The sequence below is a fragment of the Neospora caninum genome, chromosome XII (assembly GCF_000208865.1).
Source record: "Neospora caninum Liverpool complete genome, chromosome XII".
NCBI classification, from domain to species: Eukaryota; Apicomplexa; class Conoidasida; order Eucoccidiorida; family Sarcocystidae; genus Neospora; species Neospora caninum.
In genome coordinates, this window is record NC_018398.1 from 5,285,044 (window position 1) to 5,308,594 (window position 23,551).

At 53.7% G+C, this 23,551-nt stretch overlaps 5 protein-coding genes across 5 annotated transcripts; 3 read left to right on the forward strand and 2 right to left on the reverse strand.

The window, feature by feature from the left end:
* Positions 1–1,375: 1,375 nt before the first annotated feature.
* Positions 1,376–1,843, forward strand: NCLIV_066940 (hypothetical protein; the record flags this gene model as incomplete). Its single annotated transcript, XM_003886245.1, has 1 exon — positions 1,376–1,843. One exon carries the CDS (start codon positions 1,376–1,378, stop codon positions 1,841–1,843), a length of 468 nt encoding a protein of 155 aa, XP_003886294.1.
* A 2,711-nt stretch (positions 1,844–4,554) lies between these two features.
* On the reverse strand, positions 4,555–5,136 carry NCLIV_066950 (conserved hypothetical protein; the record flags this gene model as incomplete). The annotated part of the gene is made up of 1 exon (XM_003886246.1): positions 4,555–5,136. The coding sequence occupies one exon, from the start codon at positions 5,134–5,136 to the stop codon at positions 4,555–4,557; it is 582 nt and encodes a 193-aa protein (XP_003886295.1).
* A 2,255-nt stretch (positions 5,137–7,391) lies between these two features.
* Positions 7,392–12,878, reverse strand: NCLIV_066960 (conserved hypothetical protein; the record flags this gene model as incomplete). The annotated part of the gene is made up of 6 exons (XM_003886247.1): positions 7,392–7,501; positions 7,853–8,353; positions 8,644–8,960; positions 9,346–10,292; positions 11,039–11,527; positions 12,789–12,878. 6 exons carry the CDS (start codon positions 12,876–12,878, stop codon positions 7,392–7,394), a joined length of 2,454 nt encoding a protein of 817 aa, XP_003886296.1.
* Positions 12,879–15,595: 2,717 nt separating this feature from the next.
* On the forward strand, positions 15,596–18,792 carry NCLIV_066970 (putative enoyl-acyl carrier reductase; the record flags this gene model as incomplete). The annotated part of the gene is made up of 5 exons (XM_003886248.1): positions 15,596–15,938; positions 16,384–16,613; positions 17,498–17,715; positions 18,008–18,257; positions 18,631–18,792. 5 exons carry the CDS (start codon positions 15,596–15,598, stop codon positions 18,790–18,792), a joined length of 1,203 nt encoding a protein of 400 aa, XP_003886297.1.
* A 3,212-nt stretch (positions 18,793–22,004) lies between these two features.
* Positions 22,005–22,976, forward strand: NCLIV_066980 (B7 isoform, related; the record flags this gene model as incomplete). The annotated part of the gene is made up of 1 exon (XM_003886249.1): positions 22,005–22,976. One exon carries the CDS (start codon positions 22,005–22,007, stop codon positions 22,974–22,976), a length of 972 nt encoding a protein of 323 aa, XP_003886298.1.
* Between the last annotated feature and the right edge of the window lie 575 nt (positions 22,977–23,551).

Genomic DNA, 23,551 nt, shown 5'->3' on the forward strand with positions numbered 1-23,551 from the left:
ACAGAAGCACATCGTGGCGACGCCAAATGACGGTGGCACCTATAAGATAAATTCCCATAATTTCTTAGGTTGCAGGGGACGCCCGCAATTTCTACAGTGATCGACGGCACATATACGAACACGCAATCGGTATGAACTGTTTTGAGTTTGCTTTTTCCCCCATTCCATATGCGAGGGACAATTACTCTGAAACGTTTCGAATGACACAAGGGAAATGCTCGGACCGCGTGGCCCCAGCAGCTAAACGACTCCTTTTCCCTCGTCAACGTTCAGATGTGATAAAACTATAGAACGGCTCCTCCCGGTGTTGGTGGACGGCCAAACGAGATTGTTTTAGGAGGCACGGCGGTTCTTTTTTCTGCAGAAACATCGCGGCCATGGGCTGCAAACCGTTTTCCAGAGTCAGCTTCCCCTGGTCATGAGACTGCCAGGATCTATCGAGCGCAGGAATTGCGTCGATGTCCTTTTGTGTGCTCGGACTCTGTACTGGCTTCGCCAAACACGCGCACAACCATGCGAGGGTGCACAACAGAAGTGCGTTTCCTATCAGTGCCACTGCCAGCAGAACGACAAGCCGGACCGAGAAAACGGAAGCTTGTCCATGTGCACACGCGACCGTGTCCACGGGCATGGGCTCTGGTGATTGCGAGGTAATCTTTACTTTGGGGTGTCCTGCGTGTGCGTGAGGCTTCGGCTCTTTTCGTGACGCTGTCTGAAGCGACCGCGTGTAGTGACCAGGACGAAAGACGTCTTTTTTCGGTTGTGAGATGCTTTGGCGTCCGCTCGAGCCTTTTCTGTGGGAGAAAGATCGAACAGGATGAACACTCGGCAATCGTCCAGTATTTCTTCATTAGACTGTGACCGGCCCAGGAATTCCCTTATTTTGAACATATAATTATTTATTTCCTGCAACCCTCAAGTGCTGGATACCCGTCAACAGAACCAAGAACACCACGCGAGCTTACGCGTACACAGATGCAAGAGGCCGTTTGACCATTTGCTTGCAGAAACAGGCACATTCAAAAAAGGCCCGACGGATTTGGCGACGACGTTTATTCTCGTACGCTTCCCCTGTAGATTGGTATCTGTGAGAGGGCCTAGTGGAATTGCTATTCCATCGGCAAGATGTGTCCTGTTGACCAACAGACGGTCGATATCGCTTCTGATAAAGTCCAAAAAGGGCAATCGCTCCGCGAGTGATATTCGGGCCAAAAGGATAGGTGCAATGATGCAGGAGGCAAGGAAGTAGGGCATCGTCCAAACATGAGCGACGGCGCCTGGCACTCTCACACGCACCTCACCCAGTCGCTGGCGGATACTTGCTCCATGCCGCCTCTGGAAACCACGGAGCGCTCACCTTCTCTCCAATCACTCAATGTTAATCCAGGTTTCTGCTCTTCTTGCGCCAACTTTGACATCTGATATTGCAGGTGTAGTTCGCCAGCCTAGTTTTCCCTCTTCTCGTTCCACAATGGCACGCGTGAACTGTGGCACGGCCGCATGCTTGGCGGCTCTTCTTGTGGCGGTGTGTGTGCTGGCAGTTTCCCCAGCCGCAGTTGGAGCTGAAGAGACCCACAGCGCTATTACCTACAACCCAGTCGACATGTTCTTGAGCATGATGCGCGACACGCAGACTGCTGCGCGGGAGAACACTGAGGCGACACCTTCCAGAGTTTTCCTTCCGATGCTCTTCCCTCCTCCAGTCCCACCTCAGCCTCAGAACGTGTACCACAAGCACGTCCATCACTTGCCGAAGAAGACGCCCGACCATAAGCCCCATGGGCACCATGGGTCTCACCCTCATTACCCTCCGTACTTTCCCCCTCGGCCAAGGTATTACTAAATGAGTCACTTTTGAAGTGATTAAAGTACTTCCAGGTTGTTTCCATGCTCATCCGCACTAGTGTCGTGCGGCGTGTATGTGAGCGTGTTGTCCGTCCCTTGCGTGTGGCTCGAAGCCATGCTGCAACTTTTTTCTGAATAAACTTCAGTTTCTACTGAAATGGAAAATCCCTCAAGCCGCGGTCGTTTCAGACCGCCTATCTCCGTTTGCCGGCCCGAGAAAAACGGCGGTTCGTTCGGCACCCTTACCACAATTTTCGGAGTCATCCCACCTGAGGACTTCATGACGGAGAGTCATTGTATCCCGAACCGGCAGCTAGTGGGTGGAGACTCGAGTGGCAACTGCTAAGATTTTGCTTTCAGTTCCCTTTAGAGAAAAAAGTGAACTTTGTAGCCCTCTTTAGAGCTTATCTGCGAGCAGGGCGAAGCAACCTGGTCGCCTGTCGTACGATTAAAGAGACACAGTTTGTGGCAGCCGCTCGGGAGCAGTCATAGACACATAAGGCCACTTCGGACTTCAGGGCTGACTCGAGATCTATTCGTTTTTTCCCACAAAGAGACAGCCATCGTGGACCCAAAATGTTCACTGAGACTGTACCCGAAAAGAATGAGAGCCGGGGCCTTGCTCAGGGTACATGTTTTTGGGTGCAGTGAGGGCAGTTGAAACCAGATCATCCTCCAGATATTCTAAACCACACGCACGATTGTTTCGCTTCCTGGTAGAAGCCTCTTGATTTATATAGAATTTTTCTTTCATGGAGACAACGCAGAACTGCTCTGAGCTTGGAAGTAGCCAGTAGACCTGCAACAAACGTGTTATGCACGTCCTGCACTGATCATGGCACGATCAACTCTGCGTGTAGCACGCGAGCGGCAGTGAGCTCTACCTCAGTCCATTAACTGTTTTGATCCGTGCTAGAGTGAAAGCGTTGGCTGCCGTAACCGACTCATGGAATTTTGCGTTTCCGCCGAGCAGCGATTACAACCAGTCACACCACACTTACCGCCGGAGACATACGTTCAACCGTTGCTGAGTTGGGAACAGATCGTGCAGAGCAGCTCATCGCTTGACACAACCTATACATATTGTAACAGAGATCGGAATATTCCAGTTGGTACGGCTCCATGGAAAATGCGACCGTGCCCATTGTGCTTTTTCGATCTCGACTATGCCCGGGCATTCGACTTCCCACTCTACTCTGTTGGACTCACGAACGAACCCGCTTGTGCCATTGAGTCTTGGGCGCAAGCGGAACGGTGGTTTACTGTGTAACCCATGTAGGACGTCACGCGTCACCGAAAGGGAACAAACGTTTGAAAGTGTCCGACCATCGGAAGCCTCGGGGCCCTTACGACTACCCGTGGAGTCCTAACCAGCGATGAGAGGGCAATCTACAGAAAAACCCGCTGAGCAACGGTGGTCCACGAGTTCGCCAAAGAAGCTCTGGAAACCATCGAATGTGTGTATGTGTGAATTGTATTCGTTTGAATGCCTGGATGAATATGTGTATATATTTAGTACATCTATATATGCTGGCGTGATCCGAAGAAAGATGTTGAAGCCTGCATTTACAGGGTTCGGCTTATCTGCTGCTTCATGGTCCTTGAACGAGTCTCTGGAACCCTCTCGGCGATCGGGAGCGGTCGGGCGGACCATCGACAAGGCTAGAAACCTTCCCGAGTAGGTCTTGCATTTGTCAGGCAGATGCAATCATGCACGTCTTCACCTTCGTTTAGTGTGATCTTCAAGTAGCTTCCTTGCGTAGATGAGTATTATGTATTTATATATGTACACAAACATATCTGCAGCGAGTTTCAAATTCGCATTAGAAGAACGTGACCCAAACTCCACCCAATCTGCACTACGAATCGGGATCGGTTGTCGACACACCCCATACCGCCGAGATGCCAGGCCCCCGGGAGTACAGGGTTCATGGTCCGTGGTTCCTTTGTGGATGATGTTTGGGGGGAGAGGTTCCCCAAAAGCTGTTCCACTTGCGAGTATTTTAGTTCAGAGAGCATACAGAGGACGTCTGTACGGATGGGTTCCACCTGAGGGCGACAAGCTGAAAACGGGTCGGGTTTGATTCCCATTCGATTCCTTATTGGCCCAAGCGGAGTGCCATGAGTTGTGCTTATAGCCTGGAGAGGGCAGACCGAGCATATGGAAAGTCGGCTCCATCAAGTGCCCGCTCTAGGAAAAGCAAAAGTTTAGCCAGAGACCTAGAGAGAGAGCAGTCCTTGCTAACTGTAGTTGTGGAGCGCTCAGGTTACTTCGTATAAAGGTTCAGTGTGCAAGCGCCTATGATCTAGTTGTCTGCAGCGGTGACCGTGCAGGAGAAATGGTCTTGAGCTTTTTTTATCAGTGTAATTTTCGGATGCATGCATTCTGACCAGATCTCCTCTGTCTTTCGAAGATCGCTTGTCCTGTGAGTTAGGAAGTGAATGCAAGTCGTCGCTGCACTCACTATGGCGAGCGAGTTTTGTGCGCCCTGCCCTCCTTTCTGGACAAAGCTCCACGAGGAGCACAAGAAGGAAATTAAAATTCTTGAGGTGCGGTCTCCACAAACACTCAAGAACATCATACCTGCTGCACAGCAAGCACGGGACAGTCAGCTCTCGCGTCGCTTCATTCACACTCCCTTGCGGCAGATGCAGAGCTCCCGTGACCCTCCCTTCAACATTCCACTGGCAAAGAACAGGAACACTCGCTTATTCTTCCCTGGAGACTGAGTGGGAGTGAGAGTGGGAGTACGAGTGAGAAGTGGAGTAGCTCTCATCGCATGGCCTGCCACCGCACTCGTAGATGTGGTCGTGGAATTCATAGCGAGGGCCGTATTTCGCAGCAGGGGAAGCTCCACTGAAGGGGAAGAAGAAGGGGAAGCCGAGCGGGAAGGGGAAGACCCGCTGGGGAGTCATCTCGGACACCGAACTTTCGCTCGTGTTGGTGCTCTCCACAGCACGGTTCTGGAACTGGTTCATGCCCCAGAGAGCCTCGAACGGGTTCAAGAAAGACCTCGCGTTTCTGTTGGCCTCAGCGAAAAGGGTCTGGACGGCAGAGGGGTCTACGACAGAGCCAATTGCCCGTTCCATCATCTTCACGCCTTCGTTCTGGGTCGCTGCATTGAAGAAGGCATGGGCCATTCGGTCCATCATCGTGCTGACGTCGCTTTGCCGAGTCAACGCCTCCAGGAAGTTCGGGTAATCCGTGGTGGACTCCGCACCGGCAACGACCTGGCATGCTGCGCTTGAGAGCGCCACAAGGAAGAGGATACCGCAGACTGCGCGTGCCATGTTGAAAAGTCAGAGAGGTTTAAAGACACCTGTGATAGAGATGTATGTATACAACCGGCGTGATGCGGTGTGACGCGCAAACCTGGAATAAGCAAGAAGTGATCAACGCCTCAGCACGGTTCTTGGTGGCGGACACTCGCACCGACAAACTCCTGGCATGCCAGCAGAAGAGAAATACAAACCGTTTCCATTATACCGCTATCTGACTCAGCTCAGCTTCCCTTCAGGAGCAAGGCGTCTATCTCCGTTTTTTGCCCGCGACCTATCCCCGGACTCGCAGCACCAACACCTGATGAGCGGCTATGGCATGGTGCACAGATCCCCCCCGACTTGCCCGGCGTCATGGAAGAGACCACACGTGGCGATTTCTTTACACCGTGGAAAAAGATGAAGAGAAACTCTTTGGCGCTCGTTCCGAAGATGGCATTCAACTTTTCTAGCTACAAGCAGGAAAGCGGCCATCCTCCGCAGATATAGGGGAAGTCCCCATCTGGTTCAGCGAAAAACTCTTCGTCGCCACCAAGAATGGTTCCCTGCTGCGTCGTAAAATCGTTTCTGTCGTCCATTGAGGCCCAGTAGTGTTGTCCAAACAGACAGTTTTCATGCACACCCAATAACACTCTGACAAAGTCCTGGTTCTGTGTGAAAAGAGCGGATCCTGAACGTGCGCAGCCCAGGTGAATGCCTGACGCATTTGCAAGAGGCTGGTATGACCAAGCACACAACATCATGCACCTTTCCCACCCGAAGACAGAATGTACTGGATCTGAAGCGCACGTCGCTCGGCTAGAAGCCACGAGCAACAGAGGCGAAGCAGGCGATACGGTTGGCCGTAGAGCGCATGAAACTCTGCTGAAGCTCGAACACAAGTCTCAATCATACCATATCGTTAAACCTTCAGGAAAACAAAGTTTAGCCTTCTTCTGCTGCCCATCAGTATAGGTACCTCTGTATCTCCTCTCGTATTGTCGGCTTGCAGCCTATTTGATTGTGTGACACGAGCCTGCCTGTTTGAAAGAGGTCTCTAGCGGGAAATTCCAGAAGGGAATTCAAGAAATGCCTTTTGGCCAATTCTGTCCGTTCGTGCTTCCTGAGTGCCGTTTAAACTGTGGACATCTGCGCCATTAAGTCCAAGTAGCCGAAGGGTCTTTCCAAGTGAAGTCCGATAATAAACTGTCTCCAGACGTTCTTAACCCAGCTCCCGTATTACATATGACGGGGTGAACTATCGTTCCTAACTGAATTTTGTTCAATAGCAGGGGAGTAAGCTACGAGTTGGAATACTGGTTTACATCTTGAATGTCTTTGTTTACCGGATCAAGTTCTATTGACTCCGTCTAGGCTGAGCGGCGAGGACAGAGAATGTGAGTGTTTGTGCTCCGATTAAAAAGAGTATCTGGTTGACAGCTTTCTCTGGATGCCCAGAAACTCGCAGTGCCTGTCACCTTCTGGGGACACAGACCGGAAAAGGTTCTCCACCTCCTCCTACACTTGAACGTAAGCTACAAGCGCGTCACATCTCCCGTGGGTGCTCCTATTCTCGGGATCAGTGGAACAGTAGCGGTGTGGTGTCCGTACTGGTCTCATATGGAAACGTCAGTGTTTTTTTTGCCACGAGTTGAGCACTCAAAGGCAATTGTCGTCGCCATAAATTCCCACTCGTCGAGCGCGATTGACAGTTAAAAGCGCTGCCATCCGGCGAAAGCGTTCTACCAGACGGCCAGGCTCTCCCTACATTCTCTACAAGAAACACACGCGTTCCCGCGTTATGTTGTACACGAGTATGTACAGAGAACGTGCATCTATATGGACGAATATGATTTCCCGAGCAGCGAAAACATGCTTTCCTGCCGATAACGTCTCCTGAAGATCTCGAGAAGTACCCTTAAGGCGTCAACGTGCACAACGCTGACCCACGCGAGAAAAGTGTTCCGTGGGCGGTTTCTTCACAGAAGCCCGTCCGTCAGCAACACACACTCGTCGTCACTCCCTTGGCGATTCGCTTCGCCCCTGGTGCGCGACTGCGCTGGAGACGCCGAATTAGGACTCGACGAAGTCGATGTGTTACGAACAAGGCGTCGCTCTACGGAATCTTTGCGCCGCTCAGATCCCGAAGAGACAACCGAAGATCCTTTCCCTGAAAACGGACATCCCCGCACACACGCAGTTGCAGGAGTAAAGAATGCCACGTCAGGAAGGTCGAAGAGCTGTCACACAATCCATACACTGCACAAGGTCCCCGCTCGAATACAAGATCAAAGAGTAAGACGGCCACGCACGGAATAGCCCGTCAAAAAAACGGTGTGAGTGCGCGGTCTGTCGACGCGGCTGTGCGTTGTTCCATCGCTGTTGCCCACCCCAAATTCTTGCAAAGCGCGGCAACCGTTCGGAAAGGGTTCGCAAACCCCCCAGGATCGAGGGGGAGTGGCTGAGTCGTCCCGGCCAGGACAGGACACCGCAGCTGTGCTGTGGACTTCCACGAATCAGTTCCAGATCGCCGAGGGGTTTTTCCGCATGTTTCCTCCACCCCTACCTCTTCTTTCCCAGTTCCCATTTGTGTGTGCTCAACAAAAGGCTTATAGATAGGCACAGACGCACAGAAAATTGAGGTAGAACGCAGTTCCCAGCGGTTCGAGCACACACCGTAGACGGCGGGCATGGCTCAAACTTGTTGGCCCGCTCCGTTCCCACTCCACCTCCAAGCCTCTCCACTTACCTGCCGCACTTCCAGCGGCTCTCCCGTGCGACTCAGAGCCGCCTCCCCGCACGCGGCGCATCTCCGGCGTCTGCGCCAGTCGACAGATCTTTTGAATCTCCTTGCTCGCTGTACTGACACTCGAGCTCCGCCGCCCAGACGGCAGGCCGATGGCGGAGCCGCCGCTGCTTCCACTTCGCCCCGTCCGGCGGAGGACCACGGCCGCCGCGCGAGCGGCTGCTAGTCGGCACCGAGGCGATCCTTGGTCAGCTGCGCCGAGCAGCTGCTGGTGCTTCAGTTGTTTCTGCCGAACGCGCGCAGTCGCGCGGTCCTGGAGTTTCGCGAGCGCCTTTTCTCTCGGAAGAGGGTCTGGCATTTTGAACGTCGCGAGGTTCGCCGTGTTCGCCAGCCGCCCAGACGCCCCCGCGTACGAGTTCACCGGGCACGGCTCGAAGATCGATGAGTTCAAAAAGGGCGTTGACGGGCTTGCGGCGTCGAGGAGCGACGGACACAAAAGTTGTCCTGCGCCACACCACAGAGACACGGGACCGGGAAGGACCGAACGTCGCAAAGCGCAAGCACTGCAGCCTCGAAAGCCAAGGAACCCCCGTCGTTACCGCCTTTTCCCCCCCCCCCACCCCCCCACAAATTCACTTCGGGCCTCCTCGGTCCGCCCGCTGGCTGTTCCTATCGAGGAACGCCCTCGCTGTCTTTCCGACCGCGAGGAGAGACGAGGCAGTGGTGACGAGAGCCGCCTTTGCGCCGACCCCTTCCATCCTCTCTGCTCCGCAACGCACGCGGGTCAGACTCACCCCAGGTGACTTTCGGAAGCTCGGAATCCCGGCTCGGCCCGTCGACCACGACGGGAAGGTCCACCTTGGCATGGCTGCCGGGGAGTGGACTTGGGCCGCAGGCCGCGATCAGCGCCTTCTCTTTTTCCTGCTCTCTTCGCTCCGCGGAAAACGCCGTTTCAGCCGCAACGGCCTCCAACGCTTTCCTCTGTTCTTCCGTCGCGGCGAGCTGTTGCTTCTTCTCGACTTGGAGAGAGTAAAGGGAGCGCTGGCGTTGCCTCTCGGAGGTCGAGTATCGCGTATTCGCATTGTTGATCTCGCCACTCCTCCGATTCAGCCTGCAACGCAAGGGAGCGGCAGAAAAAAAACGAATAATGCCTTACCCAGTGGACACGGGGAATCCGCTGCGCAGTCCGCACGGCCCACGGACGAAAACACGCAAGCAGCACCTTTCCCGGCAACAGCCGGCATTCCCCGTGGCTACACGCCGCGACGCTCACACGGACGGGATTGCATCTCTCCGACAGCGCGGGGAACTGCGTACACGAGTGAACCTGTATGTTTGCGGCGCTCTTCGATTCACCGCGGCATGGCATCTTGAAAGCCCCTTCGGGACTGACCCGACGGGGTCGATCGGCAATTCGCTTCCACGACATGTGCATACGAGCCCAACCCGCGTGTGACTTCTTTTTGGCAAAACTCGGGTCCCAAACGGGGACTCACTCGTACGGCTGTCGATGCGGTTCCAGAGTGTCGAAGTTTTTGTAGTACAAATTGTTCCTCGAGGAGAGGAATCCAACCGCCAGTTGGTCAGTTCGTTCGCCAGCAACCGTTTTTCTCTGGATTTCCACCATGCGTGCGTTGTGTTCCTCCTGAGTCACGTCGATCCACCTTTGACGCTTCTTCTTTTCCAAATTCTCAAGCTTCACTACATTCGAGAAGTTCCTGTTGTCCTCGCTGGTGTATCTGCTGAGAAACTTGTCGAGACGCAGCTCGGTTCGCACGCGATGCAGCTTGCCGCTCGGCCCCACAGGCACAATGATATCTTCTCCTCTTCCCTCACCCGCCAGCGCTCTGCGTGGCGCATGCGGCGTCCCAGAAAACGTTGGAGTCTCGCCTCCTGGACTTCGCATCCACACGCCCGCCGAGGCGCTCGGTCCCGGACTCACTGGGAAGCTCTCAGCGTCCCGCTCCCTTTCTTCCCTGGCCCCTTCACTCGTCTCCGCCTCCCCGTCCGACACACTCTCCCTCCTCCGTCTCCGCCTCCGACGCTCTTCCTCTTTCGGCGACGGAGGACCGGCTTCTGCCTCTCCCTCGCCGCCGCCACTCTCCCTCGCTTGTTTCGATGCAGACGCAGCAACTTCCCGTTCGCCTCCTCGAGAAGACGCACACGGCGGTTCTTCTTCCGCCGACTCCCGCGCTTTCTTCGCAGACGCGCGGCTGTCGGAAGACGGGGGAAGCCTCTCTCTCTCCCGGCCGCGCAGTGGAGGCGAGCCGGTAGCTGTTTCCGTCGAAGACGCCGGAGGCCCTGGAGTGTGCAGGAAAGTCGAGGGAGAGGATCCCCAGTTCGTGTTTAAAGTTCCTTGCCGATTGACGACGCTTGCAGGCGTGAGAGCGCGAATGCGGTGAAGTAACTGAACCGCCCTGTGCACGTCATTCTGGCGTTCTGCCTGAGAACAAAAGATAGAGGCGAATCGAAAGAAACTGAAGTGCGGCTCTTCGGATATCCAGGAGAGCGCAGAACACACACTCGGCGCCTGCCTCCACAAGACCCGCAACGGAGAACACGCAGGCCTCGGAACCTTTAGCCTCGCGACCCGCTCGCCGGATGGCAGGATGCCGCCGCCGACAGATTCCAGCGCGGACCGGGTGCAGAGAGACTCGAGGCTTTTCCCGTGTCTCGCTCAGAGACATCTGTCGTCACTTTTGTTGTCAATGCCGGACCTTAACGACGTGCACAGACGTACACGTGCAGGCGCTTTAGAGATGTCTCTCGAGGCAAACACCCACAGTGGGCGGCGCTCGGCCAGAGCATGCCACCGGGTAAGCAAACAAGAGCGTCTCTTCTTAAGTGCGCTGGTCATCACACAGAGGCCGGAGCTTCGCGTGCGGCAAGGGGTCGAGATCTGAGGTGGATCCCACTCGGCGTTTCGTCGTGTGCACTGGGGTAAAACACAGGCGTGAAACGTTCCTTCTGGAGAGGTCCCGCCAGCCAACGCCCCTTCCCGCAAAACGAAGGAGCCTTTGGGTGTGACAAGAGCCAACCGTGAAAGCGATCGCCAAAGCCAACCCCCGTTTCCCTTAACTCGCGAACGCATGCAAGCAGAGCCGTGCCTTCTTCCGCAGATGTCCCGTTCCTGTCCACGTGTCACCGCTACGTTCTCTTGCACGTTCTAGAGTGCGCCGTCGCGCGTACCTCCAGGAGCTGACTCAGCAGTTTGAGCATGGGCAAATCCGGGTAGTAGTCCCGAGTGATGATGTGAGAGAGGGCCTGAGTGTATCTCTGCTGGTTCAAGGGAATGGCTGAAGACTCCGGCAGTCGGAAGGCGTTTTTGGCCCGTAAGAGAGAAAGTTGACTCGCGTGAAGCTTCAGCTCTGCAACGTCCCCGGCCACGGAAGGTGCCCACTGGTCTTTCTCGCCCCGCGGTCTCGCCACATCCACCGCTGACAAAGTCTTCGTGCTCGACACCAGTTCGGTCTTTGTTTGAGATGCCCGAGACGACCCACCCGTCATCTGGCCCCTCGGAGACGCCGACACGGAGCGCTGGGAACAGGTGTGGGCGGTCGCCAACGAGCTCTCGGTTTGGTGCGGGCCGACGCTCGCAGACTGCGCAGTCAGCACATTTCGAGGAACCGAGAGGTCTTTCATCGCTGCAAAGTGTCTCAACTCAAGAGTGGACACGCCCTGGGCAAGCGCAGGAACGGACAAAAAACCGGCAACTGTGTGTACGGACAGCGCGTGGCGTAGCATAGATACCGCGGTGCCGCCGTGAAGGGGACGGGCGGAGCCGCCGGAAAAAAGCGTTCGGCCTGTAAAACCTCATAACATGCGCCAGCGCCTGTTTCGATCCTCAGAAACGAGGACACGGACTCCTACAAAGGGAACGAAGGAACACGGCTATGCTGAATGAATCCATGCGCCCGGATAGGTCTCGGCTGAACGTGGTGGTCCCTCCAAGTGCAGAAAAAGAACCACTCGAAGCACGCGTCATCAACTGTGAGATAGACTCTGGGGACGTGGAGACAAAAGAGACAAGAATGATCAACAAGCGAAGGAAAGGGATGCCAATCTTGGTACGAAAAACTGTCGTGACTGTACCCGTGCTGGTCTCCACAACCGCGAGCGAGCGTCGCGAAGAGACTCACGACACATGAAACGAAATTCGCGTTCAGAAGATCTTTCAGGCGGCATGGAAGTCTCACCCATCCGCCTCCAGAAAAAGAAAAGAAACGAAATTCCCGAGTCCCCGCCAAAAAGGAGCAGTTCCGGGAAAACAGGACCCCCCGAAAAGAATGGAAACTACACGCGCGTCCTCCGATACCTACACATTCCCCTCCATTTCTCAATGAAGCTGTGCGAAAGAGCAGCTGTTCAGAACCGCGAGGGGTTACAGAATAAAGAAAGGAATGAAAACTGTTAAAGGAGAGAACGAGTTAGACGAACTGCCGTTTTTGACTTCTCATGGCGTCTCGTATACGCATGCATTCCGTGGATTTTTACGGCCTGCAGAACGCAGCATTGGGAGGTTTCAAAGCGCGAAGAGTTTTACCTCAACTGTAGCTGTGCTTCATCCTTTCTCAACTTTGTTGCACGGTAACACTAGTGCCTTTTTAGTATGGATTCATGTGGATCCCCTATTCGAAAGTCGTGACTATAGCTGTCTTTGGCAGTACGCAGAACGCGCTGGACGGCGAGTCAAGGTTTGCATGCGCTTGTCTGTCGGCTCGAAGGGATCTTTCCGGGGGCAGATCACCAGTTCAGTTTTGTCCTCTTCGCTCTTCTGGCAACTTCCAGAGTTCCATCTTTGCATTTCTCCCAGCAACCAAAGACCTGTCTGCGCTGCAGGCGGTAACGTGTCACGTCCGGGCACTGTGGCGAAAATCATGGCTGTTAACACTGAGCTCTGTCGAGTCAAAAAGGAGCGCAACTTGTAAATGGGGTGTACCTTACGGCCCTCGTGTTTCGGTCCAACGTAGGTGGTAGCAATGCTCCTCGCTTGTTTGTCTTTTCCATTAGGAGCAAGGTGCTTGTTCATGGTCGAAATATGTGTTCTTCGTCGAGCAACACGACTGGTTTCTGCATCTCGAACACAGTGCAGACCTGACCGAAACCGATCAAACACACGTTCATCCTTGGAACTCTTTTCACGTTGTTCGCAGACAATTTTTCATTTAAACTGTCACACATGCAGTTCCTGCTCCGTCAATAACCTAGCAAGCGTTCGCTGCGGGTGCATGAAACCTATCCGGCCTACGGCCGGTGGTGCGGCGAGATCCGCTCGTTTGAAGCAGACTATGGTGTCTGTCGTCACCAGTCAATGCAAATTGGGATGCTTCTTCGTCGGATGTTGGGGAGTGGTTTTCTTAGTTTGAATCAAGGCCTTCGTCACCAGTTCTGATCTTCTGGTGCAACATCCGGAAGCGTGCTGTGCAGCGTGAGAATATTTGGGAGGAAACTCTTTTTGACGGTTGTCTCCCATAAGAGCTTTTATTCGGGTAATAAAATGACTAGCACTGCTTGGCCCTGTGCTGGGGCCCATGTCTCTGTAATGGGGTTTCTCGAGAACGTAGAGAAGGGTGTAGAAATACATCATCGCTGTCGAATCGGACGACACCACATACTTTGCCGCGCATGTGAAGAAGGGATCTCCAAGCCTAAGCACCAGACAGCTCGGAGAAGGTGTCTTCCTTTCTCCTTCGGGTCCTCGTAGTCAGCACCTGAGACTGCCCAACATACCTGCGGTGTCGCTTGCGTTCTCGTGACACTCTTCAACAAACTTGTGGACCGGAGGGGGCAGGAGAAACACCTGATAATTACCAGTAGAGTAACTGCATAATGATGCGACCCTCCGTACCAAAACGAACTGAATGATTCGCTGAAGCTGGCAGAATAGTAAGGCTTTTACAACCGGTTCAGGGACCACGTTTGAGGCGCGTACCCCGTAATACCATGCATAGAGGCTGCTGTTATTTCCTTAACGAACCGTAGCAGTATGTCTCAATGGTGTACCGAAAAAATAGTTGTACTACCCCAAGTAGGGGAAGTGAAATGTGGAAGGGAGTTATCACGATATCTGCGCCGTCTCGCATCGCCCATCATAGCCGTGAACTACCATGGCAATGACCTCTATAGAGCGGCGTTGATTACTTTGCTTCTAGAGTGAATACCACTAGTAGGGGCGGGTGCTGAGTGACCCCAGACGGTTCCGTGAGCCCATAGCAACTTCAAGCCAGTGCTTTTTCGAACTGCCAGGACGCCATGCATACAGAACAATCCCTGATGAGCTGAAGGAAGGTCCTGGATGTGGGCGCCATGTGAGCACAGCAAGAGGCATACCGTTTTGGTGTGTACTCCTGAAACTGCACACATGGAAAATCACATTCTGACCAGGAGCATGGCAGCCACGAGCGGCGGACCCACAGAAACTCTGCACCTTTTCGGGGCAGCAGATTTCTGTGGCTGTTGCATGCTCCAGCTGCCTCTCTTGTGTTCTTGTGTATTTTAGTTCACATGACTCGAGGACTGAATAACTGGAGTTGCAGTTGTCTAACTCCCGCTTGGATGTGTAGTTTCTTTCTATGTCTACTTACTGTGGCCACTGTCCTCCTCGGATATGGACTCCCGTGGGTACAACTGAGTTTTTAGTTTAGCTATGATCTTTTTGTTCTTAATGCCGGCTTCATACGGAGATGCTTCCGTCTCACTACCATGGCCGGAGCCCCTCGATAATCCATCGCGAGGCAGGACCGTGCACTGTGAAGCTGTCTGTTTGAAACTCACACTGACCTTCGGCAAGCCTTCTAAAGGGGAGACGCGGAACCGGTACTGATTTAGTCGCTGAGGCAAGAGTTTTGGTGACCACAGTTCTCTACTGTACAGAGTCGCGATTTAGGACAGGACTGCCGTATACTTCCTGACGTGTTTGTCTCACCGTTTTTCCGCGACGTTGGGCAAGGCTGTCTTGTGGTTTCTTTATAGTAAACCTTTCTGTGGTAGCTCCGCCGTCATTCCTATCCTAGGAAATTTACAAGAGCCCTCAAGAAAAGAGGTGCGGTGGTCGTGTGCTCAACTGCAAAGCCCTGTCATCGTAAGGCAGATGAACTGCCTGCTCCGATGCTTCGTAATGGTTTTGACACACCCTCCCTGGAGGCTGGTGGTAGCTGACTGATTTTTCTCTCTAACTTGCGCCAGAGAATGCGGGTGTCTCGCTGTCCCAGTGTCCCGTACTGCCTTAGCACGCTTCACACAATTGAAACGCGGATTTTGCGTTAAACACGATGTCCCCCAGCGAATGTGTTCTTGTCGGAGAACTTACCCGATCACACGTAGAGATGGTCAGTTGTCTGCAAAGTGTGCTTTTTTTGCGAAAAGGCGGCTCCAGCGTTGCCCGCCCCAGTCCCCGCTTCTGTACGGCGGTGTGTTTTTGCGGCTTCTCTCGGCAGTGTGCGGAGACGGCGCGAGACGGGCCAGCTGCGCACGCCGTCTCTCAATTTTCATGCGATCTTCCTGGCTGTTTGTATTCTTTTCCTTGCGTAGGGCGGGTGCCGACACACTCCCGTTGTTTTTTGTTGCAAACACCTTGGGTCTTCGCGGACGCATCTTCGCATCGTGTGCACGGGTTGCCTTCCGGCAGGCGCCGCATTTCTCGTGTCTCGGGTAAGACACGCAAACCCCACGGCCGCGCGTCCTTTCCGGAGTCTCCACCCGTTGTGTGGAGTTTGAGTCATTTCTCTTCCACATTCATCCGCGAGAATGGTGGGTTTCAGACGCATAACTCTCGCTGCCGTCGTGGCAGGTGAACTAGCCTGGGTTGGTCCCGCCGAGACGATGGCGTTCACCGTCCCAAGTGCGTCAGGGGCGATGCCGGTGACTCCTCAGAGTGCGAGGCCCTCGTGGTCAGCCGCTCGGCCGAATGCCTTCAGATCCACGGCGCATTCTCAGTCTGCTGTCAGACCACACTCCGCGTTTGTGACGCATGCGATGGAGACTGCCGACGCGACTGGAACTCAGCACCGAGCAGCCGGCTCCGCCGGCGAAGGTACAGCCCAGTCGGCGTTTGCAATCGATTTGACTGGCAAGACTGCTTTCGTTGCCGGTAAGAAAGGGCGGAGCTGCACTGTTAATCAGATACGCGCAGGCTTACTGGTTGGAACGCGATGGGCACAGCCTCCAGGGAAGACACAGAACGTATTCCAGTCGAGCCCCCGCATCCACGCGTTCACGGGCGAGCACCAGCGATCCCGTTTTGCAGTTTGTGGGACAAACACTGAAAAGTGGCGGCCTACCTCTTTCCAGCTGTTGGGTTTGCATGCCTCCCTGCCTGACCATCATGGCTGTCGATGCAGCTGATTCTCTCAGCAAGGTGGGTAGTGTGTCCGTGGTGAAAGAGCAAATCGGTTCTGAGAAAAAGCTGCTTTACGCCGTTCAGCCTCGCTGGAGGGTTTACGATCCCGTGAAGGTCGACGAGCGTCGTATTCTCGGGATTGACTGCAGCGGAATAAGCGTGACGAATGGTGTACCTCTCTGCCTTGTGTTTGCAGGCGTAGCAGACAGTCAGGGATACGGCTGGGCGATCGCGAAACACCTCGCCAGCGCCGGAGCTCGTGTGGCGCTGGGCACGTGGCCACCAGTTCTTGGACTCTTTCAGAAGTCTCTCCAGAGTGGGAGACTTGACGAGGATCGGAAACTCCCGGATGGTTCCCTTTTGGAATTCGCAGGAGTGTACGCCCTCGACGCAGCCTTCGATAAGCCTGAGGATGTGCCTCAAGACGTAAGTAGTGAGCAAGCGTGGTACAGACCAGCAGGGAAAACTGCAGTCCCCCCACACGTCCTATGGAGTTTCCCCTTCCACGTCTGGTAGCAGCGTAGCCTCTTCCCGGATGTGCCCCGTTTTTTGCTACGGATCGAATTTCTCCGCAAATCAGCTGCCTGCAGAAGTGTTCACGTGCACGTATGAGAACAGATATTCGTTGCCACGCGGAGGCACGCGTGTGAGTCCTTTGTGAGCTCTTCCTAACAAGGCATACACATCAGCAGGCTGTCAGGAGACGTTTTCCGAGGACGATTCACCCTGGCAACAGACTACAGTTCGCGCACGCGTGTTGAAAACTTTGATCGCACAGCACTGCACCAAGAGATGCATACGGGCGGCTGGGATGCTTCGTTCTTGTGAGAACGCTGTGTGCTCGGCCTGGCTGTTGTGCACGGCTCAGGTGAAGGAGAATAAAAGATACGCCGGCGTGGACGGGTACACGATTTCCGAGGTGGCGGAGAAGGTGAAAAAGGATCTGGGCAAGATCGACATCCTCGTGCACTCCCTTGCTAACGGACCGGAGGCAAGTCTAGAGAACGCTCCTCGTTCAAGTGCTTGTGACGGTCCGAGGCAAGTCGCGTAGAGCACCTGGACCCGCCGAACACTGGCGGCCACGCACCCTCCCTGTTGATCGAGGCTGGGATATGTCGGGTCCTGACACATTTTCGACTGGATAGAGCGGCATGGGGAGACGGGGGCGGTATGCCCGCAAAGAATGCTGTGCGGGTGCTGGCTGAATAGGTTCTCACAATGCAGCACACGGAACACTGTCGGCTCTGTACACACGGCCATCCATCGTGAGTGGGTCCATCTCGCGCTCGGGTGTCTCTTTACCCTTGCAGGTGACAAAGCCCCTTCTTGAGACGAGCAGGAAGGGGTATCTGGCGGCCTCGAGCAACAGCGCCTATTCCTTTGTCTCTCTTCTTCAACACTTTGGACCGATCATGAACGAAGGCGGCAGTGCCGTCACCCTGTCTTACTTAGCTGCGGAGCGTGTTGTTCCAGGCAAGTTTCTCGACCCGCAGAAAAGCATTCTCCGAGAGAGTTCACAATTTCAACAGTCCGTGAGAACTCTCCATAGAACCCAGAGTCAATGCGTCTGTTGTACGTCAACACTAGATACTGCAACTCTGAGAAATATCTGTGTGGAGAAGGGAGGATTCCGGGGGCAGCCTGAACGGAGTTTTTGTAGGGACACAGGGAGACTTCTTTGCCGCAGTTGACTCTCCTCTAAATACTGACAAACTGTCAATAGGTCGTCGCCTGTGCCCCTCTCTGCATGAACAAAACTGAGGGAATGTCTTGGCCTTGTCCTTGCCTGAGGAATTGTGTCCCCACCAATCCACATGCAGTTGCGAGTATTGGTCATCGGCTTTGATTCCCGTAGGTTACGGAGGCGGCATGAGCAGCGCTAAAGCGGCTTTAGAGTCCGACACTCGCACTCTGGCGTGGGAGGCAGGCCAGAAGTACGGTGTACGCGTCAACGCAATCAGTGCAGGCCCTCTGAAGAGCCGAGCTGCCAGCGCGATCGGCAAGTCTGGCGAAAAAACCTTTATCGACTACGCGATCGACTACTCCTACAACAACGCACCTCTACGAAGGGTAAGTTACCGGTACCTACCAGGCGAGTAACAACTACAGAACTCAGGGCGAAGGATTCCTCTGGTGACTGAGTTCAATAGAAGCGGTCCCGTGCATACGGAGGAATAGTGCTAGGCTTGGAACTAGCGTAACGCATCGGTCCTGCGGACGGTGCAATCGAATAGTTTTCGAACCTGTTCAAGGAATTTGGAGGTCTGCTACGGCAGTCTGAAAGTCTTCCATGCATATCGACATTGCGTGGCGCCACATTTTTCCATGATTCCAGCTGGCGACTTCCCGGGAAGGCATCCCTCCACGGTTCTTCTGGTTCCAGGATTTCCCCACGATTTCTCCAACAATCCTAGGTTTCGCATTCGTTTTCTGGTGAATTCAGGACTTGTACAGTGACGATGTCGGCGGAGCTGCGCTGTTCCTGCTGTCGCCCTTGGCCCGAGCGGTGAGCGGCGTGACCCTGTACGTAGACAACGGTTTGCATGCTATGGGGCAAGCGGTTGATTCGAGGTCCATGCCACCTCTCCAGCGCCCTGCTGAGTAAAGAAAGCGTTGGATTTTCCATACGGTGTACAGAAAAGAAACCTTACAGGGAAAAGTGTTGATCCGTTGACGAAGCAGTCGACGCGTCTGTCCAGAGCACCCGCCAAAAATCCGGCGCTGATTTCGTGTCAGGGGAGAACCTGTTCCCGAGTCTGCTGGAGGGCGTGCCCACAATGAACGCCCGCAGCTTCTTAGTTTAAAGCCGCTGGCCCTGTACCTTACGCTTGACTGCTTGGTAGATACTGGTGTTTTTGCAGTGGGTAGACGGCAGCGATATACCTCGGGAACGTCTGTACCTTTCACTTTCCGCTAAATGGTTTGTTGCCGCATCCGTCCTTCCGTGAATGTCCTCTGTACACACTGATGCTTCTCTGAACTGTTTGAGACTAATGTCTCCCATGCGTCTCGGAATTCTAACTAACCACAAAGGACTGGGTCTCTGAGCCTGGAGGTGATCGCAGTCACCATCGTGAAGATATTTCAGCTTCCCACTGGAGACGCTTGCTATAGAGTGATCAGCACGTGTAGGCCTCAGCGAGCTCGAGGAACAGTCGGGAAACGAGGAAGATCTATGTCAGCAAGAGGGCCCTTCCGCTTATTTCGAGGATGTGGGGCATCTACTATATCCGCTGGATGCTTCAGCAGTGCTTTTCAAACCGTGGTTTGCTTGTTGTGGGAGATTAATACCTGAAAGACACTTCCGAAACAGAAGACCTCTGGTTTCACTTAAGCGTGACGCGAGGGATAAGTCCCCATGTTGTCCGTGGAGTAGAGAAAGCGATGCACTTGCAGGCTTTTTCTTCAATCCTTAGGCTCTTCCGTGGCTTTAGAGTCTTACGGAAACACGACTACCGTGTGACGAAGACGACGTGCCTCTTTTGAAACTGTCATTCTATCTGCGTATTTCTCGACTAGACTGTATTAACGTCAAATCCTCTGTTTTGGTGTCGTAGCCAGTGAGCAGCCGACTGCTCTATTGTAAGACACATGAGACCATGACCGTCATTCCTGACCACTTGTTAGCGGACGCCGAACAAAGAAAAGCAAACGCGTACAGCTGCCAAGACACGACAACGCAAGACTTACCATCGAGGATTCAGACAAGACCTTAAAGGTGAAGCCGATACTTCAGGTAGACGTCAGAAAAGATTATGGATTTTCTCTCTGCGTCTTCCGGGTGGTGTCAAAGTGTGCATTCGGAGCGAAAGATGCCTGTGTTCGTCACTGTTCGTTGAAAATCGCCTCTTCACATCTAAGATGTTTCGGTGCTAGACAGTGATTTTTTGAGATGGAGCAGCGTCTCCTCTTAGGATTCAGGGCCTACTTCCCGGAAAATCCAGGTATGTTAGGAACGCATACACTTCCACCTTCTAGGAGGGTGGCCCGACGATTCGCCAGACTGCAGCGTGATTTTGCTTCGTGTTTCTGTGCTCACGCTACCATTTACGCGGAAAAGCACATTCATTGCCTTCCAACACACGATTTTCGGGAAAAACTACTCTTTCTGGTGGCAGTGCAATCTGCTTCAGCCAGAGGTTGGGCTTGAAAAAAAATACAACGGTACAACTTAGAGGGATCCTGTCTCGACTCCTCGAACAGTCACTCTTTGTGAAGGGTTTCAGGGGATTTGGTGAAAGATGTTCCACGAGAGGCTACGTGGCAACACGAAATACTGAACAAACTTTTTTTCGGGGTGCGATCCGTGTGTCGGCAACCGTTCATATTCTTTTGATAGTAGCAGCCAAACAGTGGGAGAGGGGTGTTTCATCATTCAGTTGCGCGTTTTGTTGGGCGCTTCAAAAATTGCAACGTTGCCCCTTTTCTGTGAGTTCGGTCGAGAAAAAAGCAGTTACTTACACGCGAATGCACGGCATGCCCTTGAGGAGGAAAAGTGAATCTGATATATTTGTGTTCTGCTTGCCTGTCTAAATCCGGGATTCCAATGCATCGAACCATCCCCGCTCGGGGTTCGCCAGTGAAAGGCTCTGCTCTTCTTGACGAGTACAAAACACCTGCTGTCCGACAATGTCAACCCAAAAAAGAGTCTGAAAGTGGTTCACCAGAGCCAAGAGAGCCCGGCGTCGTTCAGGCTTGCCGCGAAAGCATTTCTAGGGAACAACGAGGGTCCGAACAAGAAATCGAGCAGTCCCTTGAAACAGATCCGGTAAAGGTAGCAGTGGGACAAAGAATCCCCACCAGCGTACGAATTTTCGCAGGGGGCAGCGAAGAGAAGCAGCACAGAGGCCTAAACTATGTCATGTCGGTTGTTAATTGTAAAGAGATACGCAGATTGCCTTCCAATTCCTGTTTGGGTGTAAAGGAATGACCAAAAATCCGTCGTGACCTGTTTCCTCGGGCCTCACCTCAAGAGAACCAGAAAAACGAGCACATATCGCACGGCCTTGTTGCCCTCACATGCCCGCAGAAAAACGTGGTTTCCAAGATGTGTGGTTCAACTGATCTTCGTCATTGGTCGACTTGTGTCAGGTACAAGCATCCTCTCTGAGGTGCATCCTCCATCAGGGGTAACAACGGGATGCTGCGAAGGAGAGCTTCATCGAGACTCCCGTTTCTGTCCGCGTCACCTGTTCTGCCGGGGGGCACGTCGGCGCACATGCGAGCCGAGAATATGCTAGTAACCGGCATGTTCTCTAGGGCAGGATGTCGTCTTCTTCCGTCCACGAAAGGTCCATGAATTCGGATGTATTGGTGTCGCCCTATTCCCGGTCACAAAACGGGCCATAATCAACCGTACCGTTTACCAGTCACAATTGCAGACACAGTGTACCTTCCGGAGTTCAGATGTGGTTTGCACCCTCAGACCATGCCGTGACGTTTCTAGCAGTAACTCGTGTGGCGGTTTGCCGTGGGCACCCCTGATTGACTCTGAGAGCTTGAATTCTCATCGCCGGCTGCCCAGGAAGCTGCTGCCTTCGTGTGTACCGAGTCACACAGGGACCCTCAGTAAAGCCCATTTGCACGGCTGGTCTTTCTTGCCCGCTTCGGGTGATGATTGACAGACCGAGTGCGTGCGTTTCTTTGACAACACTAGCAAAGGTGAAAAAAAAGCAGTATACACGGCGGTCAGTGTGTAGCTTGTCGCTGCCTGCAATTCCTACTCGTGTCTAGGTAGGACTCTCTTGCACCTCTGCTGGGACGCTCGGAAGATTCCCCCCTTCTGTCACTTCAGAGAGCTCGTAAATCACGATCACAATGGCAAAGACAAAAAAAGACAAAAAGAAGCCAGGCCCTGCGGCAGCTGACCAGGTGCTCTTGGCCGAAGAAATTCTAAATTCCAGTTTATCGGAAGTCGCCAGAACGGTGGACGGCAGCGGGTATGCCTATGTACGTCTCAACTGCACCGGGAAAAATGTTACAAAGATTCCAGAAGAGATTGCAACTTTTGTCCATCTTCGCTACATTGACATATCCGACAACCATCTCGACGATATCCTCCCACTTACGAAGCTACCCCACGTTCTCTTTCTCAACGCCGCCCGTAACAGCATAACCGATATCTCTTGCTTGACCGATGAGACGTGTCTCCCGTCCTGCGCTGTGTTGAATTTGTCGAATAACTCTATTTCTAAGTTGTGCTCGATTGGGTTGCCCCACCTAGCCAAACTGACCCTTGACGGGAACCCCTTTGTCTCCTTCGAGGGTGTTGACAGACTCCCTGACTCTCTCATGCACTTGAGCGTGAGGGACTCTCATCTGAGTACTCTTTCGCATTTGCCGTCGCTGCCTGGTCTAGCCTATCTTTCTCTTGCGAACTGCCCGATCGACTCCCTCACGGACGTCAGCATGCTGGCTGCACTAAAAATTCTCGACATCAGCGGAGTACGCCTTAGCGATTTCAGTTCTCTCAAGGAACTTCTGCTGCTGCCATCTCTTCAAGAGCTCACCGTTTCCTCCATTGATCCGGAAATGCCCGATGAGGATTTCAGACGAGAGATCTTGGTGATACTCCGCAGACTGCACAAGCTGAATGGAGTGGACGTTACTCCTGAAGAAAAGAAACGGGCCAAAGCACTCAAGCTCCAACGAAAGAGAGAGCAAGAGAAGGCGGAAGAACAAAAACGGAGACAGGAAGAGGAGAAAGCGCGCCACGAGAAACAACCCGACGATGAAGACGGCATTGCTGACGCAGAGGCTCTTCCCGATGACCAGGAGGAAGGTGCTTGAGAGTTTTCCTGTGGACATGTCTTACGATTGTCAATTCTCGTTTTCTTCCTCTACGCCCCTCTGATCCCTGCTGTGCCCTGTGAAGATTCTACGCAGGCAACTGAGAGCCCGGATCACGTCGATCCACGGTTCGTTTCGTCACGTTGAACAGCCTAAATTATGAAGGGTTTCCGGCAGTGCACGGAAACATAGGAGCGGCTTTTGTCTGACATCCCATCAGATGGGTCAGGCGCCCCGCACCACTCCTTTTCCTCTATTCCTGTGTCGACTTCTCCTTCCCCTGAGAGACTATGAGCCAAACAGGCGACTGGTCTCTTTGTGCTGGCATCCACGTCTCTTCTCGGTTCGACTACATGTGCTACAGCGTCCGTTCTCTCCTTGCAACCAAGTAACCGTTGCCTGTTCTTCCTGGTCTCCAAACATCACAGCAGTTGTGAACACTCATCTGTTCGTGTTGGCCCGTCCGCAGACGGCTCGTGAGGTGTCTTCTCTGAAGACCTCAAGTTTAGCAGGCAGCAGGTGGAGAACACAACTAAGCACTGGGGCGCACAAAAAGCACGCGGACTGCGAACACG